This window comes from Diadema antillarum, unplaced genomic scaffold (assembly GCF_040938485.1).
Source record: "Diadema antillarum isolate AM-2024a unplaced genomic scaffold, OU_Dant_1.0 seq00002028_RagTag, whole genome shotgun sequence".
NCBI lineage: Eukaryota > Metazoa > Echinodermata > Echinoidea > Diadematoida > Diadematidae > Diadema > Diadema antillarum.
This window is the reverse complement of record NW_027272682.1, coordinates 130,113-147,366: the sequence shown is the minus strand read 5'-3', so window position 1 is coordinate 147,366 and position 17,254 is coordinate 130,113. Positions and strand designations below refer to the sequence as shown.

Below are 17,254 nucleotides of genomic sequence, written 5' to 3'. Positions count from 1 at the left end.
CAGACTGAAATGCTAATGATTATCGCACAGTCCTCTTCTGAAAAAACTCTGCGCTTGCAATAACGATAAACAGATCTGAGATACAGGACTAAGAATATCTCGGTGAACACTTCGCTGACACACAATGGTGTAAACTGTGAAGTAGAACTATGTGCAATGACATTAAGTTTGCACTGAGAGATCTTTGAGGTCAGAATTCTTCACGAACAAGTAACTCAAGAGAAGTCACTGTATGAACAAATCTACTTACGCCGATGGGTCGTCTGGAATGTTGAAGTGGATGGGTGTGGTCCCCTCGTTGCTAAGTAACAGAGTCTTGTAGATTGAGTCTCCGATGTCTACAGCTGGGAAAACCTGGGGGAGAGAGAATCATCCCATCTTATCATTCATATCTTACTAAAAACCCATCGATAGTTAAAGACCTGGGCCCTGTTTCATAAAGCTTGTTTGTAAAGTTATGCATGACTTAACAAATGACTTAAATATGGTAAGCCAAGTGGGTTTCCTAATCATTGTTCATTTCAATTCAGTTAAAGCTGAAATTTGCAGATGATAATGATTTTTCTTACATTTTAACACACGTTTTTAGTTGAAAGTGTATTTTTGCCCCAATGTAGATGAAATATTGACATACAGTCGTACTTCGTTAAAATGTAAGGAAAAACAAACTGGGCACACATATTGGCACTTCATATTCCAGTCATTAGTAAAGTCATGCGTAACTTTACGAACAGCTTTATGAAACGGGGCCCAGGTAGAGAGGGAATACCATGGAGTGGGAAGGCTGGCCAGGCTGGGATACATTCGAGAATCCATGTAACAAACATGTGTATAGCTTTATCACTGATCTCTATGAAAGTACACACACAGCTGAACAACTCTTGACTTGAGTCGACCGTTACAGTTGAGCATACACTTTAAAGTGGGTCTGCACTGGAAAGAAACATGTCTAGCGCCATCATAAGGCTCATTTTTCTCTGTGGTGCCCAGCATTACTCCCATAATGCCGAGCGGTATTATGCACTGCTTGTGTGTGTCCTCCACAGCGCACAGTACAGCTGCTGTGAGATCGTGCGCTGACCGACAGGCTGGCGGCGATCAGCCACAGTATAAAACGATATACCCGGAAGTTTTGATAGATGGCGCTCTTAACAAAAAAAAAAGTTCTGGCATCAGAATAATGGCTAGTGCAGACCGGCTTTAAAGCACATGTTCGCTGATGGGCACTATTCATGGTTTTTTAATCTACCCCGCTGGGCAGCAAATGAGGATTGATTCCATCTGGCCACTCATGTCTCTGCATGCTACTCGGTCTTGAATTTCATTCTGGCATTAGCTCACCAACATTAGGTAAAATGGAGGCCTACATTCTTCATCACTTAAACAAAAACAAAAAAAAATTATGTAACATTGTTTCACCAAGTACAGAGTGGTTAACTCACTTAGCTTGACTTTACAGGAATAGCACCTGAGGTATTAGAAGTACATAAGCCACAACATTGTGCCAAATTTCTTGGAAGATGATCAAAGACAAGAAACAGACAAACTGCTTGTATCATCAGTGATATTGTTCCTATATAACAGCAAAAGGCTTGAAAATGCATAAATCTAGTTGCTTGCCCCATAATATTTGATGCACATCTCTCTCTCAGCATAGACAGGAGGCAGATGCTCAGCAGAGCAATGAATGCACCCTAGTCAACTCTAAATCATTTACACATGAAATATGACAAAGTCTCCACAAAGTCCCCTAACAGATGCACTAACTACTGCTCATGAGCAACTGATCATGATAACTGCTACGCTACTGAAAAAAAAAAGTGTGTGGAAGAGCGTAACAAGAGATGGAGCTGCCTTGCACAACAATGCTGGCCTCTTACCAGTTTTCTCGTGTCCAGTGTGTACCGGGGAAGGAAGGTCTCATTGTTTGGCTGGAACGTCTGGCCGACGGCCGACACGGTCAAGCACCAGGGCGGACAGAACGTTTCATCCTGGACCAACCTGTAGTCTCGCATGCTCTGCCAAAACGAAAAGACAACACGTGGAATGTTTTCTTCCTCTTAGTCCAGTTACTGTATACGCCATATATTTATCAAGTCTAAATTTTCGCGAATCAGGACTTCCCGACCACTTCGCGAGCGGTTAAAGTACTGAATGAAGAAATGTATACATGCACGTCACATTCATATCAGGATCAGAGTCAATATTTTCGTGTGTCTTTAAATTTGCGAATAGCACCTAACTTGCGAAATTCATGAAAATATAATCATCGCGAAATATTTGGCATATACAGTGTAGTTTTGACCATAAAGAATAAATATACATGAGAAACTTGCTTACATTGTTTTGCATAGCTTACACGAACAAACCCTCATGTATTCTTCCCAAAGCAAACCTTAAATTCTGAAACAAAATCTTGGAATCTACACTTCAATATTTGCATCACATACGACCTCCTTCAAACCACTTTTATGTGTCTTCTTGTCAAGAGTTGGTACCTTAGTTTGTTCAAAGTCCTGTGGTATGTCTTAAAAAGTAGAATGACCGAAGAGAACAGAAGGTTGCATTTGTCTTGACTCACCTTGTAAAACGCAAAACCTTCAAGTTCCACACCAAAGAACTGATTGGGGGCATTCTGAAAAGAAGAATGATCGATACAACATTTTTTCAGATGTTTATTTAGATTTTCTCATGTATAACTGCCACTTTAAGTGATTTGTATCTGCACATAGAGATATTTAACTTATCACACTGGATTGCAAAGTTGTACAACTGACCAACGTGGTTCACTCACTCTATATCCTTTGATTTCTTTTATGGTAATTTATTCTATCCTTTACACTCATGGTTGGTATCATATGTCATGTTCAACAGCTCAAATGTACAAGATACTGAAGCTATCAATCAATGAATGTACCTCCTTGACATGAAACAGATGAAATAGATTTTGAAATTTGGAGTTACAGCATGGCATTAATTCCAACATCATAATCCAAATGACATCTCACTCAAACAAGACATGACATCTTACTCATCACACATTTTGCCAGCTGCACTCGTCTTACCGGTTTGAACGTCACCCTGAAAGACGACCTCTTCAGGGGTGGGATGTCGGCGGTTAACGGGGTGACGGAGAAGATGTGATTTTCGTCTCCCATCCAGGTGATGGTGATCTTGCCCTTGGTGTGGTTGGTGATGTCCAGCGTCTTCTGCTGGGGTCGACGGAGGTCCATCACATTCCCAAAGTCGACGTGGGTGTTGTCAAGGGTCACATGGACGGGTTGCTATGGAAACAGAGCAGATAGATGGGACAATTATTATTGTTAGATCACATAGGGCCTCATTGCCATTGCTGCTGAATAATATAAGACAACTGGGATGGACGTTAAGAAGGCTGAGATGTTCTACTGTAGCTAATTGGACTGCTATCATTAACAACCACTGTAAACACAATAATATCAACATTAGTTACAACAAATGTACTAGAGAACAATCATTGTATAACTTTGGAATCCTGGACACAGATGGCTCACGACAAAAGTAAATTCTATAAATTATTCTATGCCATGATTATCATAGTTTGCACTGGACAATTTGTGACCAACCCTTAGAATGAATTGATTGAGTTTAATCATGATCTGATCTGGCACCTTTTCAGAATACGGACAATAAACACAACAACATACTAATCTCACTTACAAAGAGGAATCATAAAAACGGATGGTATGGAATCATTCAGCTGGTTGAAAAAAGTCAAAATATATGAAATTCTATTTCCTTTGTTAAATTCACACTTGCACTATACTACCACAAACCCCACTAATCTGAATAAACTATGAGCTGAGCTTTCTTTGTCTCTGCTTTTTGCATCATCAAAGAAAACCTTATCGTGAGTAGGAAGATATAGGCTAGGAAATGACTCTCACAGCTTTTTGCATCATCAAAAAAAAACCTTATCATGTGTAGGAGGATATAGGCTAGGAAATTACTCTATCTCCGACTACAACCCTGCTAGTCTGCAGTCAACCCTACGAGTCAGCAGTTGAGCTCACCGTGTGCTCGCCATGTCTGCCATCGTCAAAGTACTCCTTCATGGGGAGGAGAGGTGCTGGAAGTTGGAGGAGATCCTCCATGGATTCCGCTGTCGGGTGCATCAGGCAGCTGTTATCATCCAGGCAGAGCTTACCGTCCTTCACCATCTCATTCAGGTGCTGATGGGGTCATGGCAAGTTTAAACACAGGCAAGAAGATGAAGGGGTGGGGGGAAAGACTCACTTCACCAAATTTTCTTTGTTTTTAAACAAATCTATCTATAAGTAGAGTTGACAACATCAATGTAATGATAACAATGTTAATCATGATGATGATTATGATACTTCCACCATGCACTACTACTATTACTACTACTAATAATAATAATACCACCTCTACTACTAAAGATACTTATAGTAATAATACTGACAACAATGACGACAACAGCAAGAAAACAACAACAACAACAACACTCATGGTAGTCTTGTCCTTATTATTGTGGTTCTTCCAAAGGGTCCCAATTTTATCCTTATCCCAGTATTGTCAAGTATCTACCTGTCATACCTCGACAATGAGGGACAACTTGGGAGTCAAATTACCTGTCGAATGATGCAAGCTCCATGTAGGGTTCGAACTTCACACATCTTGTCTAGAATTTAAGAGCCTTATGCATTTGATATCTCTAAGTATCCAAAGGAAAATGGATTTGCTTTTCTTCAATTTGTCTTGAAATGATTTCTCCGGCACTGTCTTTGATGCATGTAGTCATTTTGAAGTGGTTACAGAGAAGAGAAACATCTCGCTCACCTCCGGTGGGAATACGGAGAATCCCCTGGCGACGTGCTGCCTGTATCGCGTCAAGTGTTTGGGCTGGAGAACAGCCGGTTTGCACAGCTCTGTATGGCAAGTGCCGATCATGTCCACGAACAAGGGTTCCTGCATAAAATAAAGAGTCATACCAAAATTTTAATAGAGGCCATTGAGAATACTCAAAATTAGAGAGTGCCAATTGCCTCCCTGATGGGTAAGATACAACGTTGTAGGTTAGGAAGATTCATTTGCAGTAGTGGCATTGCAGTGTATATGAAGATGGAGAAGGTGACACATAACTCAATTCTTACATTTGTATACATTAATTTCTTTATGGTGTACTCTCTTGTTTGGGGGAGGAGGAGGAGGAGGGAAATTTTTCCACAGTGTAACTACACTACTGCTGGATATGAATTTGAAAATTGTGTTAAGGCCGTCTTCTGAACTGCACCTGTAGTGGTAGAGGGATCTACTTAATAATGTTTCACTTTAACAACAGGTAGCAAAGAAGACTCCAGAAAATTAAACCAATTAGATGGCTACAACGTATCCACATCTTGATAGTGAATGAGCTTGAAAAGTAATAATAACCAGCTTGCAACTTTCAGAATTTGAAATGATTTGCATGATAGCACTGATACTGCTTGAATTAAGTGGGGCTCTTCATGTGTACATTGAGTGAAGGCCAATCTTTGTTGGGATTACCTTGCAGTACAACACTACAAAGGTTTACATTTGAGGATCAAAACCTTCAGTTTTACTTCTGGAACGACTGTATATCATCCTAAATGGATGCTTCCTCCAACTCTACCTACTGCATTTCCATTGTGCAATGCAACTTCTATCAATGTCATCACTGTTTGTGTTGCTGTTAATTTCTTCCTACCTGGTTCTGGACAACACAGGCCACCCTGCGGTAGTGGTTGATGGGGTGGAATGGGGTGAAGTTGACGATGATGGTCTGGGTGGTGTGTGGCTCCACTTTGCCGCACTGCACACTCATCTCAAATACGCTTTCCTGGCAGTCTAACATGAACTATAAGACCAAACAAAAGTATACAGATGGGGCAATATTAATCATTTAAGAAGAAAGATGAAATATCAAAAATAAAAGACAATTTGAAGTGATTCTCTACTTTACTCCTCTGCATAAACACAAATTCAAGAATTGACTGACAAGCTTTTTGGAATGGTAAACAGTTATGCGTACAAAATTTGACTGTGCAGAAATGATGAAATGTGTCATAGACCTCTACACATGTGGTATTTAGCTTTAATACAATATTTTAAAGCATGATATGTTTTCTTCCCTACCAACAGGAACTTACATGCACTCATCGTGAAAGTGGTTGGATGAGAACAAGAGGATGTTAAACTGAACAATATCTACAGAAATTTGGGGTACTTTTAGTAACCATACAAAAATATTGCGGCACACCAGACAGTACGTGATAATGGAACAATATTCCCCCATATTTGAACTTTCACAACCATCTAAACTCAGAGGAGATGTTGATAGACCATTTTCCAGCATGCTGCAAATTCATTCTGTACCAAAGGCATGTTTACTAGCTAAATTCATCCATGTCTTTTTCTTATTTGATGAAAGTAAGTTGTAGCTATGACAGGAGAAGTTGTTAGGACAACTCACCTGATATGAAGCAGCAACATCCGATTGGTTGATGATGTCCAGGGTTCGGGTCGAAGACTCGCCCAGATTTAGTAGGCCAAAGTTTAAGACACTGGATCCTAATGTCACATGGGGGCCTAGTCATAAGAATGAACGAAGGTTCAGATTGGGTGTCAAACATTCCTTCATAATCCTAACATTATCAGCGTACGCGCAACGTGTGTTGCAGTTGAAAACACAACTGCATTCCTCATGTGCTATCAAGACTTCCAATATGAGATGTGGATATTGCTCCACCATGCACAAGCAAAATTACTCAAACTGCTGATATGTTGTACTTTATTACAACAAAACAGTCATTTCAATGATGCAGATTATACTAATTTCTTACAATTATGATTTCTTTTAAGCAAAGTTCATCAACACATTTCAACAGATTCTAATGTTTAGTGAATAGTAGTTTTGCACATTCTGGAACATCCAAACTCAAGGTATGACATACAAAGTAACTTTTATACTTCTGTTATTGATGTCTATTCATGGGAATACATAAACTACGGTAGTAGGACATGTCTGGAGAAAATGTTTCAAAAACGGTATATTGGTATTCAATTTCACATGGAATGTGCATTCAAAACAATTCTTACTACACACAATGCTATTATGCACAATTGCCATGAAAGCTGACCAACTAAATGAGTAATATGATATAATCTTCACCAAAAAAAAAATTAAATAAATGAATAAATAAAAATACAAACAATGAAAAGACTACAAAAATTTCAATTCAGAGCCATTATTCCCTCACAGCTTTTGTTAATATTACATTGTGTTTAGAGTTTGAAAGTGCCAACTGAAGTATTTTACACCACATTACATATGGTAATCGTTTTGGATGGACGATGGAGTCAGAGTCTTAAAACAAAAGGACAGCTTACCTTTGCATCGGCCATGGAGCTTGACCACCGTTTTACTGACCTTCCCGATGGCCTGGATATGGAGGTAGTCCACACTCTCCTCATTCACAGTGTTGGGTGTAAAACTCACCTGTAGCATGATACACAGGTGATCACAGTGACCAGAGTTAATTCAGATACAGCGGTCAGAGGTCTTTATGCTTCATTATTGTTTGCTCAAATGTGTACCATACATAAACCTGAAATGTTATAGAGCTTTCATTTTCATTAATTTGCAGGTTATCTGATATTTTGCAGTAATCAACAACATGCTGGTGTATTTCCTCCATAACAAAAATGTAATATGAACTGTAAAACTAGCAAATTTTCAAATACATGAAACTTTCAAGAATTTTGCAAGGCGCCACGATTCGTGAAGTAAAATGCATGCAATTTTTTTTTCCTTCTTCTTCTTTTGTAAACAATGCATTGAATGCTAATGGCAATTTGTGAAAGTATCATGCTGCACATGTCTCTGGTTTTACAGTAGACTGTCTCCAAGCTGGGAAATGGCAAACTTTGCTTCTTTAAAATGGATAACACTTAATTCTCATTCGAAGTTCATGCTGTCTGGTGCCCTATTAAAGGGGATGGCTAGTAACCGATCAGTGGGAATCAGTGGGAATGCTGAGGGATAATTGTTCCAATCCTTGTGGGATTCATTGAAGAGTACATTATATATCTACTGTTGTGTGAAAATTATTTGCTTCAGAACAGTCTCATAGTCAAGTAATGTGCAGATTAATGCCCCGTCACTGACCAGGCACGCTAACCTAGAAACATTAAACTGCACATCACTTGAATATGAGACCATTCTGAAGCAAATCATTTTCACACAACAGTAGATATATAATGTACTCTTAAATGAATCCCACAAGGATTGGAACAATCATCCTCCAGCATTCCCACTAATTCCCACTGATCAGTTACTAGCCATCCCCTTTAAATTAGGTAGATTCTGACTGTTAATTCATTCAACTGACAATTATCTCAGATTACTGTAAAGCCGGAAAATTTTTTCGCGAGCATTTTAATTTTGCAAATTTCACGAGAGTTAAGATTCATGAAATTAAAGTGCATGCAAAAGTTCTTGTCTACACTATAATGCACTGGAAGTCAGTGGCAATTCACTAAAATTTCATGGGGTGAAAATTTCACGCCACGAAAATTTCTTGCTTTATGGTAGCACAAGTGGACTAGTCTATTCAGCAGGAGGGGAAGAATCTCACCGGTATTCTGCTGACACTCTGCGGAGGGGCAGTCCCGGCCTTCTGGTGACAGGCAAACACTGTGTCCATTCTGGTGGTTGCTGTGGGGTGGTCCACGGTGAAGGGGGCATTCACCTGTATGGCAAAAAAAGTTGGTAAGTCTATCAATACTGTCTTGACCAACCATTCAGTTTTCTATATCATTCACTTTTCATAAAATTCATCTGAAGCAGCAGGTATTGGGTTCACAGCCAGCATTGTTTAAATCACATTTTTTTGAGTAGCAGAGATATGCTATATCCTTGCACCACATGAAGGGTCAACATAACTTTGAGGCTAAAGTTTGTATTTGTGAAGACACATCAGTCTATTATAAACTCAAAAGAGTTTAACCTGTTGAGGACGGGCTGAGTTTGCTGCAACGCGCATTTCCCATAGACACTTGCCCGAGTATTCTCTGGACTCGTCTTCAACGAGTTACTGTGTCAGCATATCAAGTGCTAGCTGGAGCATGTTTAGTTGCCATACTAAAAAAGAAAAATGGATTATTCCTATCTGCGATTTCCATGCAAAATCTATCGCATTAAATTCAAACAGAAAATATCAGTTTACTCATGAAAAGGATGATCATGCTTATGTTCATCATGATAACAGCAATGAAGGCAATGATCAAAATCACAGTCAGCTGTGATCCTCATTATCAGCATTAGCAATAATATCATACTACTAATTTCCTTACCATACGTAGCTACTACTACTACTACTACTACTGCTATTGTTGCTAAAAGTACTAATTCTACTACTACAAGTAATGCACAAACGTCTGGAATACGTCAAACTGAATTTTATTTTACCGGAGCAAGGTTGTGTAATTCAATCCATTTTTCTGCTGTGGAGCCGATCGCCACATCACCAAAAGACACAACGCTCTCAATATTGAGGTTCTCCATGGCTCGGGGGCTCTTCCCAGATTGAGAGACCAGAAGGTGGGGCAGTTTGCCTGAAATATTGGAAGGCACGGAGGAAGAGAGAGTGAGAAGAAGATTTACAGATATCTGAAACAGATACAGGAGGGAAACTTAAAACATCAGATTAGCACACCAACCCTTCAAAACAGGACATATGACATGCAAGGAGAAACACAGCAATGTTTGAATATATCTTTTCTTCTTCTAAGTAGCATTTGCTATAGCATCTGTAACTTCAGTTGTGTATGAAACAAGTTATAATATGATGAAATGAAACATTAGAATAATGATTTAACGGGATAGTGAAATATACTGTGCCTCAAATCACTCTTGATGGAACATGGCAGACAAATATTCAATTTTTTCTTCACTTTGCTTAGCATGCCGCTAGAATAATTCGTATGGGGCATACAGCCACTCCCTTCATAGCATTATATGAGCTAGTTTTAGAAGGCAGCATTTGCATCATTTCAAATGATACACATCAGACCCGGGGGAAGTCTCTTAGACCAATGGCTCTGAATTGTTCCTATGAACCTTACCCAAGGACAGTAAGCTCATTTCCCCCTTCTATACTAACCTATGCCCTCAAGTCGGAGTGTCTTTCTGCATGTGAATGCATCTGACCCGTAGTGGACCTCTGCGACAGTTTCGTACACGACTGCGGAGGTGGGCTTGAAGGTCGCAGTGATGGTACACTGAGTCTTGGGGTCAAGCACACCCGTCTGCGGCTCCAACACAAAGGCCAAGCAAACTTGGTAACCAGTTCACTATGAGAGAAGCACGGCAGACAAATGAGATGCGAAAATAGATTAAAACTACATTGCATCAACAAGATTTTCAGGCAAATGTGCAACCTAAGCCGACATGGACATACCATTGATCAAAAAAATTCAGATGACAGTTACCACAACTGCAAAGAAGATATCACACATGAATACATATAATATTTTGGTATCTCATTCAATGTAACGAACAATTGTATCATGGAAAATCACTGAAACTTTATGACAAGCGTCACAAGAATAAGACACCACAGGCAGCAATAATTTGCCTTTGCAATGAATTACTACTTTTGCAGGTCTGTTCTGTCCTACTTCATGAATATGGGCCTTGGCCACAGTAATCTTTGTCTCTGATATTAGTGTAGCTTCATCATTTATTTCACATCTTTGCAATTGTGCACTCATGCAATCATCCAAACTTCTAAAATGAAAAGTTTTTCTTTTTTTGAATTATTATCACCATGATCATTATAATCACTGTTATTATCATAGACAGTAATGGCACCATGATGACACTTGCTTGCAAAGCAATTATTAAATGAAATCACCACAACTATGCACTTATAAAGAATCCAGAAGTCCTACACTGCATCATCAAATACAATTAGTAAATAATTGACTTTGATTCTGCCTACCTGGTGTTTGACAGCTGGAAGTTGAGGGTCACCATATCCTGTGTGGCACACATGTCAAAGTTCAGCTGGCTTGGGAGAGCGAGTTCATGCTTCGGGAGGACGGCCCTCATGGGCACTTCAAACACTCCATCCTAGGAAAGGAAAATAATTTTATATCAAACAAAAATTCATACTTATAGCCCTGGTAACTCAATCGGCCTATTATTTGATACACCTACACTCTGACATGGAGCTGATGCAAATGCTTATCAGAGCATGTGGTATCAGTCTGCATCGTATTTGGAAAACCTGATCAAAATCACCAAGATTAATCTTCACTATAAACAAAGTAATTCTGGACAACAAGTTTCTGAGGGGCATGTTCTGCATACAAAGTTTATCCTAATTCCTTATGATAGAAAAAAAAAATTGATAATAATGAACATCCCACAAGTACTATTTTCTATCTTATAGCTCCTGAGAAAATGATGGGAAAAAAAAAATGAAAATTGTCAGACTGACAGTGCAAAGGATATGCCAAAATTTTGAGAAAACATCACAGTGAACTACACTGTATGCACTTGGCATCCTCATCTCTATGAGGACTCCAGCACATACAATGTATGTGTATTAACATCTTGCTGCCATCAAAACCTCACCTGAGCTTGAAATTCAATCTTATCAACATAGATATTCTTCTCCAAGGGTCTGAATGTAACTGGGAGGCTGTAGCTGGTTCCTGCACTCAACACAATTGGTTCTGGGTAGAGTGTCGAGAAGAAGCGGGTGTTTGGTGAGCTGCGGACAGAAGGAATATCATATACATACAATTTAACTGCATTCAACTCTCATCAATTCTAACAGGCTATACATCTACTGCAAGATCACCTATGATGTCACTCACACTTTAGAGTCAAGTATTTTGTAGCGAACCTATAAAACTTTTGCATAGGTCTTGAAACGAACAATTCTACAATTTCAACTCATGGCCCATCTAAAATTGTAATTCGGTCATGGTTTAAAAAAAGACTGATAACCACAAGGGCACAATTTCACCCTACATTTGGAACAATGCTTATAAATCTACCCACTCTTTATTAAATACACTTTTTATTTCATGGAAATTGATTGTTTCATTTTTATTTATGCTCAAACTTTAGAATGTGATAGCCCCCACCTGGTTCTCAGCTGACGATATATATTGTGACAATTCTGATTGCTCACTTCCCATGAAGAGTTACACTTGGGGTCCAGGCAAACGTACAGTATTGTTACAACATCTGCAAATCTGTGCAAGCATTATCTGTGCTCTAATGTACAGTGCTCAAAAAACACATCTGACCTTTCAAATTTCCCTCATAATGCTGAGAGCAACTACTAAACATCACAACATAATTAAAGTATGCATATTAAAGTAACATGCATATTGCTGCTATCAATTGTGCATTGAGATCAGCTGACAGAGCATCAAATGCACATTATATATTATACCCAAATATACATGTATCTCAAGTTACATAATAATGTTTCATTACTGTGCTTGGGCAAGTGACTCTTCTCTTTACAAAACCATATCTCAAATCTAACCTGCTTAGCTGGGAATGTATAAAAGAATAACTTTTTTTTATACATCCAAGAAGCTGAATATATTTATGTCCTTGCAAAATCACTGTAGGAAAAAAAAAAATCAGTCAACTAGATTTTTCTTTTTATATCACATTCATAGTACTCTTTAATCAACTCCATCCAAGCATACTGTACAGATTTTAATGAATAGCACTGGAAGATTTACCTGAATTTCAGCTTCTGTGTCTTGACCTGCACATTCTTCAGCACCACATGCTTGGTGTACTCCCCACCAGGCTCCCACCCCTTCCATGTTAGCCCTTTGACCACCTCTATGCCAAAATGGTTGGTCTTGTGAGGGTTGGTAGCAGTGGACTTCCTGGGCACAGCCACTGGCATGATGGGTGAGTTTTTCCAGTCAGTTCGTCAGTCCAGGGATCAAACTGGAATATAAACAAATAAAAGAAACCATTCCAGACAGGCTTTACCAGATTGTATTAATACACACTGCACTCTCTAAATTTCTATAGGTAGATCAGGAAGGTAGATTGTTGTTACATTCATATTATTAGTCTAATTTTACTTCAACATATCAACTCAATTCATGAAATTCTTCTGAGTTGTTTTTACTCGAACTGATGAACAATTAATTGCCCAGCATCAACTTATTTTGATGTCGATGCAGGGCAATTTGTTAACCAGTTGCAAACATATCAACTGCCTTGAAGTTGCAGAAATGGTCCATGCCATTATGTTTCACATTGCCCACATTCCTCACTTTTCTCATCTTTTTGAAGACTGTATATAGCGATACAGCATACAAATGAAATACTAGACATCCCTGGCCTGCACATCCACACCATGCCTGCCAAACAACACTAACAAATTTTGGACCAAAGTTACAATACGCCAGAGGCTCGAGCCGCAGAGGTGAACTGTACTGAGCAGGAAGAAGAAGTAATGTAGGCCTCGTCCCCTAGATCTACTTCATATGAATCATACATGAATCGTAGCATTGATCAATTTCAACCAGCCTTTTAAAGTTTTGGCTTTGTTTCATGAGACTGAAGCCAAATCTTGCAACCCATATTCTACAAACGTAACGACATGTGTTACCCTGTTATTGAAATGGGTGATTGATAGACCTCGTCTAGATTTAGACTTGTCTATGAGTATACTATAGACTAGTCCAAGTAGTTTATAGACGTTAGACACCTCTAACCGTGGTGTTACTGTTAGACAAGGACCTCTGCTCTGTTGTCTGTGGCGACTTTTTGTTGCAACACTTTTTACATCAGCTAAAAACATGAAAAAAGGCTTCATTACTGTACAGTGTAGAGATTGATAGGCTTAATAATTGGACACAAGGGCATTCCTTTGTAACAGTGAGAGTGCTTACCGTGATATGTTTTAAACTGAACATAAAGTTCTATTCAAATGGAGTTTCTCCGCATTGTTTACATCGTATCCTGAACGAACGCCCACACGCAGCAGCAGACACTAGCACACACGCTACACACAAATCGGTATCGTCGCAGCAACAATGTAATGCAATGGGTAGTTCAGACTGCTGTGGCTGAGCTGTGCAATGCGATTGAAGAAAACTTCGAACTGAGGCCCTGAAAAGTGTTGGATACTTGACTTACTGATCTGAGTATATTTATCACAAAGCTCCATTCATAGTTACCTTTCTACAACGCAATCAACGACGAAATTTTCTGCCAGACGTTCAAATTACAGCGATTATCCGATAGACTTTACAGCCGACGGACGGCCATCTTGTTTGCACTGTTGCTAAGTTCTCAGTTCGTAGGAACGCCTAGCTCATCGAAAAAAGGTATCCGCTGCGCCGACGCAGATGGTGTAGTACCACAGAACCGCAAGTTCTGAACAAGAGTGTAGGCTGCTAACGATCATTCGTGGGACATTCTCAGATACCGTGGGGATTTAACTTTTAGTAATTACAGTGTAGCTCATAAATTCGTTTATCAATAAATTTCTAATGCTTATATATAATAATTATAATAATAAAGGACATTTATATTGCGCAGCTACTATAATAATATACTCTACTGCGCATTACAAAATGACATGCATACAGGAAATTCAAACAGAAAATACATTACTTCAAGAGATGACTTTTAAGTGTCATATAGTGTCATTGCGCAGTTCATGTGCAGCATAAGCCTATTATACTGGGGCTTATGGCTCTATCCAGCCATTTTCTCAGATGGAAATATCAAGCAAACAAAATATTTGACCTAATGTGAGCGGGGAGATTGAAAGAATTATTTTGCTATGATAAATGACAGAGAGATCAAAGATATGTTAAAGAGATAAACGTTTTGATACTTCTCCATGGGTCCCTTTGCTAAATAGTCCACTGTACCGATGTTGTCAGAACTTTAACCTCTCGACACATAGTGCATATTCGTAATTTTTATTTTTTTTTTATTCAGATGATTCAATCTAGCCCCATTATCTTGTTCAGACTAGAACACGTACGTGGCCAAACACGACACTACTTCCCTATTAATTATCATTAATGATATCGTTACAAGTTGGTACTCTTGTCTTTACTCCCCCCCCCCCCCCCATACATCCTCTTTCCCCCCCCCCCCTTTTTCTCTCGCTCCCGACCCTCGCTCTTTTCACCATCTCGCTCCGTCTATCAATTCACCTCTACTCTGACTAAAATCAAGTTTGCAATGCTTATATCCCCTCTCCATTCAGTTCCATCGGGGAAGTTTCTACCTCCCTGGTTCCAGTCTTCGACATACCCCTCTATAGATTAGAAGAACAACAGGCGATGTTAACTAATCATGACTATAAATACCCCTCCGGAGTCGAAGCGATGAAATGGTATCTCTCCCAAACAAAAGAAAGCTATTAACTCTCAAGTCATATGAGAATCCAGGCGAGATAACGAGGCGGTGCGGAGTGAAAGCCTTCAAGGGTGCACTTAGATTTTCCCGCCCTGGGAAGAGGGCTAACTTTGGCCCGTCAGTCAATGTCAGAGAGTTGAAAATCATTGACAGGTGCAAGCGCGGACCCTTAACATTGACCATGAGCATATCGGGGACGGATATTGCGTCACTACGTCACAATCATGCGTTCTTGACAGCGTCATTATTAACTCGCTATATCACTTTCTAACTGAAATGTTAGATATTTCGCATATAATATGCAATACCATTTCAAATTCACTATGATAGACTACTATAGTAAATCAAACAAATACTGTTGGCGGTTTCATCAAAATCTTACATAGAGTTGGAACATGAGTATGGCATTTTCAAATTTCATATACGTTTCATTAAATGTGATTTTAATGAGAACCATGAACATGTTCAGTTCAGATGAGGGGAACAGCATGATCTCACAAGCCCCTAACTGTAGACATGCAAACAAAATAATCGTAATTCAATGAAGTTTCTTTTTTTGACGAAATATCAGCAAGAGAGACTTCTCCTTTATTCGCATCAGGTTGTGTTGAAATAACTTAGCAATGGTGACTTGTACTTGCTAAGTCGTTCAAAACAAGGGCAAAACGATTTCTTTGAAAAAAAAAAACTAACAAGAGAGGTGTAAGACATTATACACTATGCACCTCTGTTTGTCTCTTATTCAGGAAAGAAAAACATATGACAATAGAATCTATATTTTTCAATGTTAGAGTTTGAAGAGACTGCTATATACCACTCTGTTCATCTGTTTTCACTGATGAGAACTTTGAAATTGTGTTTAATTATCATACACTGTAGTATAGTATAAAAGCACAAGTGTTCATCATGGCATCCCGAAAACCGTCCTCCTAAAGATAGTGAATTAAGAAGCAATAAATGGTGCTGAACTTACAACCAAAACAACAATATAAATTGTATCTCTCTCTCTCTCTCTCTCTCTCTCTCTCTCTCTCTCCCCTCTCCATTTCTCTATAATTCTCTCTTGGTATACATGTACAGCTCTACTGTCCTGTGTGTACGTGTATCTGATTAATGTTTAAAATTGTGAGTGCAGATTTCCGCTCCAAAAACTTTAAAACTAAACCTGAACTATATATATATGGGATATTTTCATGACACAGATTTGCTTTAATTCAAATGTGATAAATGTGTAGAGTTCTGGTGAAAAAAAAAAAGTCAAATATGATGAATTGAATCATATTATTGATAAGAAAATGCCATTTTCATCCTTTATGTGCGTTTCATCAAAACACGAGAAGTAACGCGAATATCAATGAGTGCGATGCCGTTAGAGATATTATATAAATAGATAATCGATTTGCAGGTAGAATGTTAACAAAACGTTGTTATTGCTGCTGTTGTTGTTGTCCATACAACGCAATGTCCCTATTCAATACTGATATATTTGGAAAGATGATCAGGCCTGTTGCCATATCTAGCAAAGTTTTGTTAACAATCAGAAGTGTAATGAAGCATGTGCATGGCTAAAGAGGAGAAATCTTACGCAGTCGAAACAACGAACATCCCCCCTTTTGTGATGGAAACTACACTGACAACTGTTCTTATTATGACTTTATCATGATATTTCCAAACAAACTCTTCTGGTAAGATCTGGTAACATATAAGAATAGAGGGTGCCTGAACCCTAAAAATCTGCGCGCGCACACACACACACACACACACAAGCTACATCTTATGTAGTTCAATCGTCCTTTCGTA

General features: G+C 38.9%; 1 protein-coding gene across 1 annotated transcript in view; it reads right to left on the bottom strand.

Moving 5' to 3' along the window:
• LOC139713667 (cilia- and flagella-associated protein 65-like) overlaps positions 1 to 12,968 on the bottom strand; it is a 33,848-nt gene extending 20,880 nt beyond the window's left edge. Inside the window, 16 exon segments of the mRNA XM_071625368.1 lie at positions 251 to 354; positions 1,881 to 2,018; positions 2,582 to 2,635; positions 3,066 to 3,284; positions 4,053 to 4,211; positions 4,840 to 4,968; positions 5,729 to 5,878; positions 6,494 to 6,609; positions 7,411 to 7,519; positions 8,658 to 8,771; positions 9,491 to 9,636; positions 10,185 to 10,349; positions 10,352 to 10,374; positions 11,025 to 11,155; positions 11,663 to 11,801; positions 12,796 to 12,968. Of these exon segments, the coding sequence (XP_071481469.1) occupies positions 251 to 354; positions 1,881 to 2,018; positions 2,582 to 2,635; positions 3,066 to 3,284; positions 4,053 to 4,211; positions 4,840 to 4,968; positions 5,729 to 5,878; positions 6,494 to 6,609; positions 7,411 to 7,519; positions 8,658 to 8,771; positions 9,491 to 9,636; positions 10,185 to 10,349; positions 10,352 to 10,374; positions 11,025 to 11,155; positions 11,663 to 11,801; positions 12,796 to 12,968 (2,069 nt within the window).
• Positions 12,969 to 17,254: the final 4,286 nt, after the last annotated feature.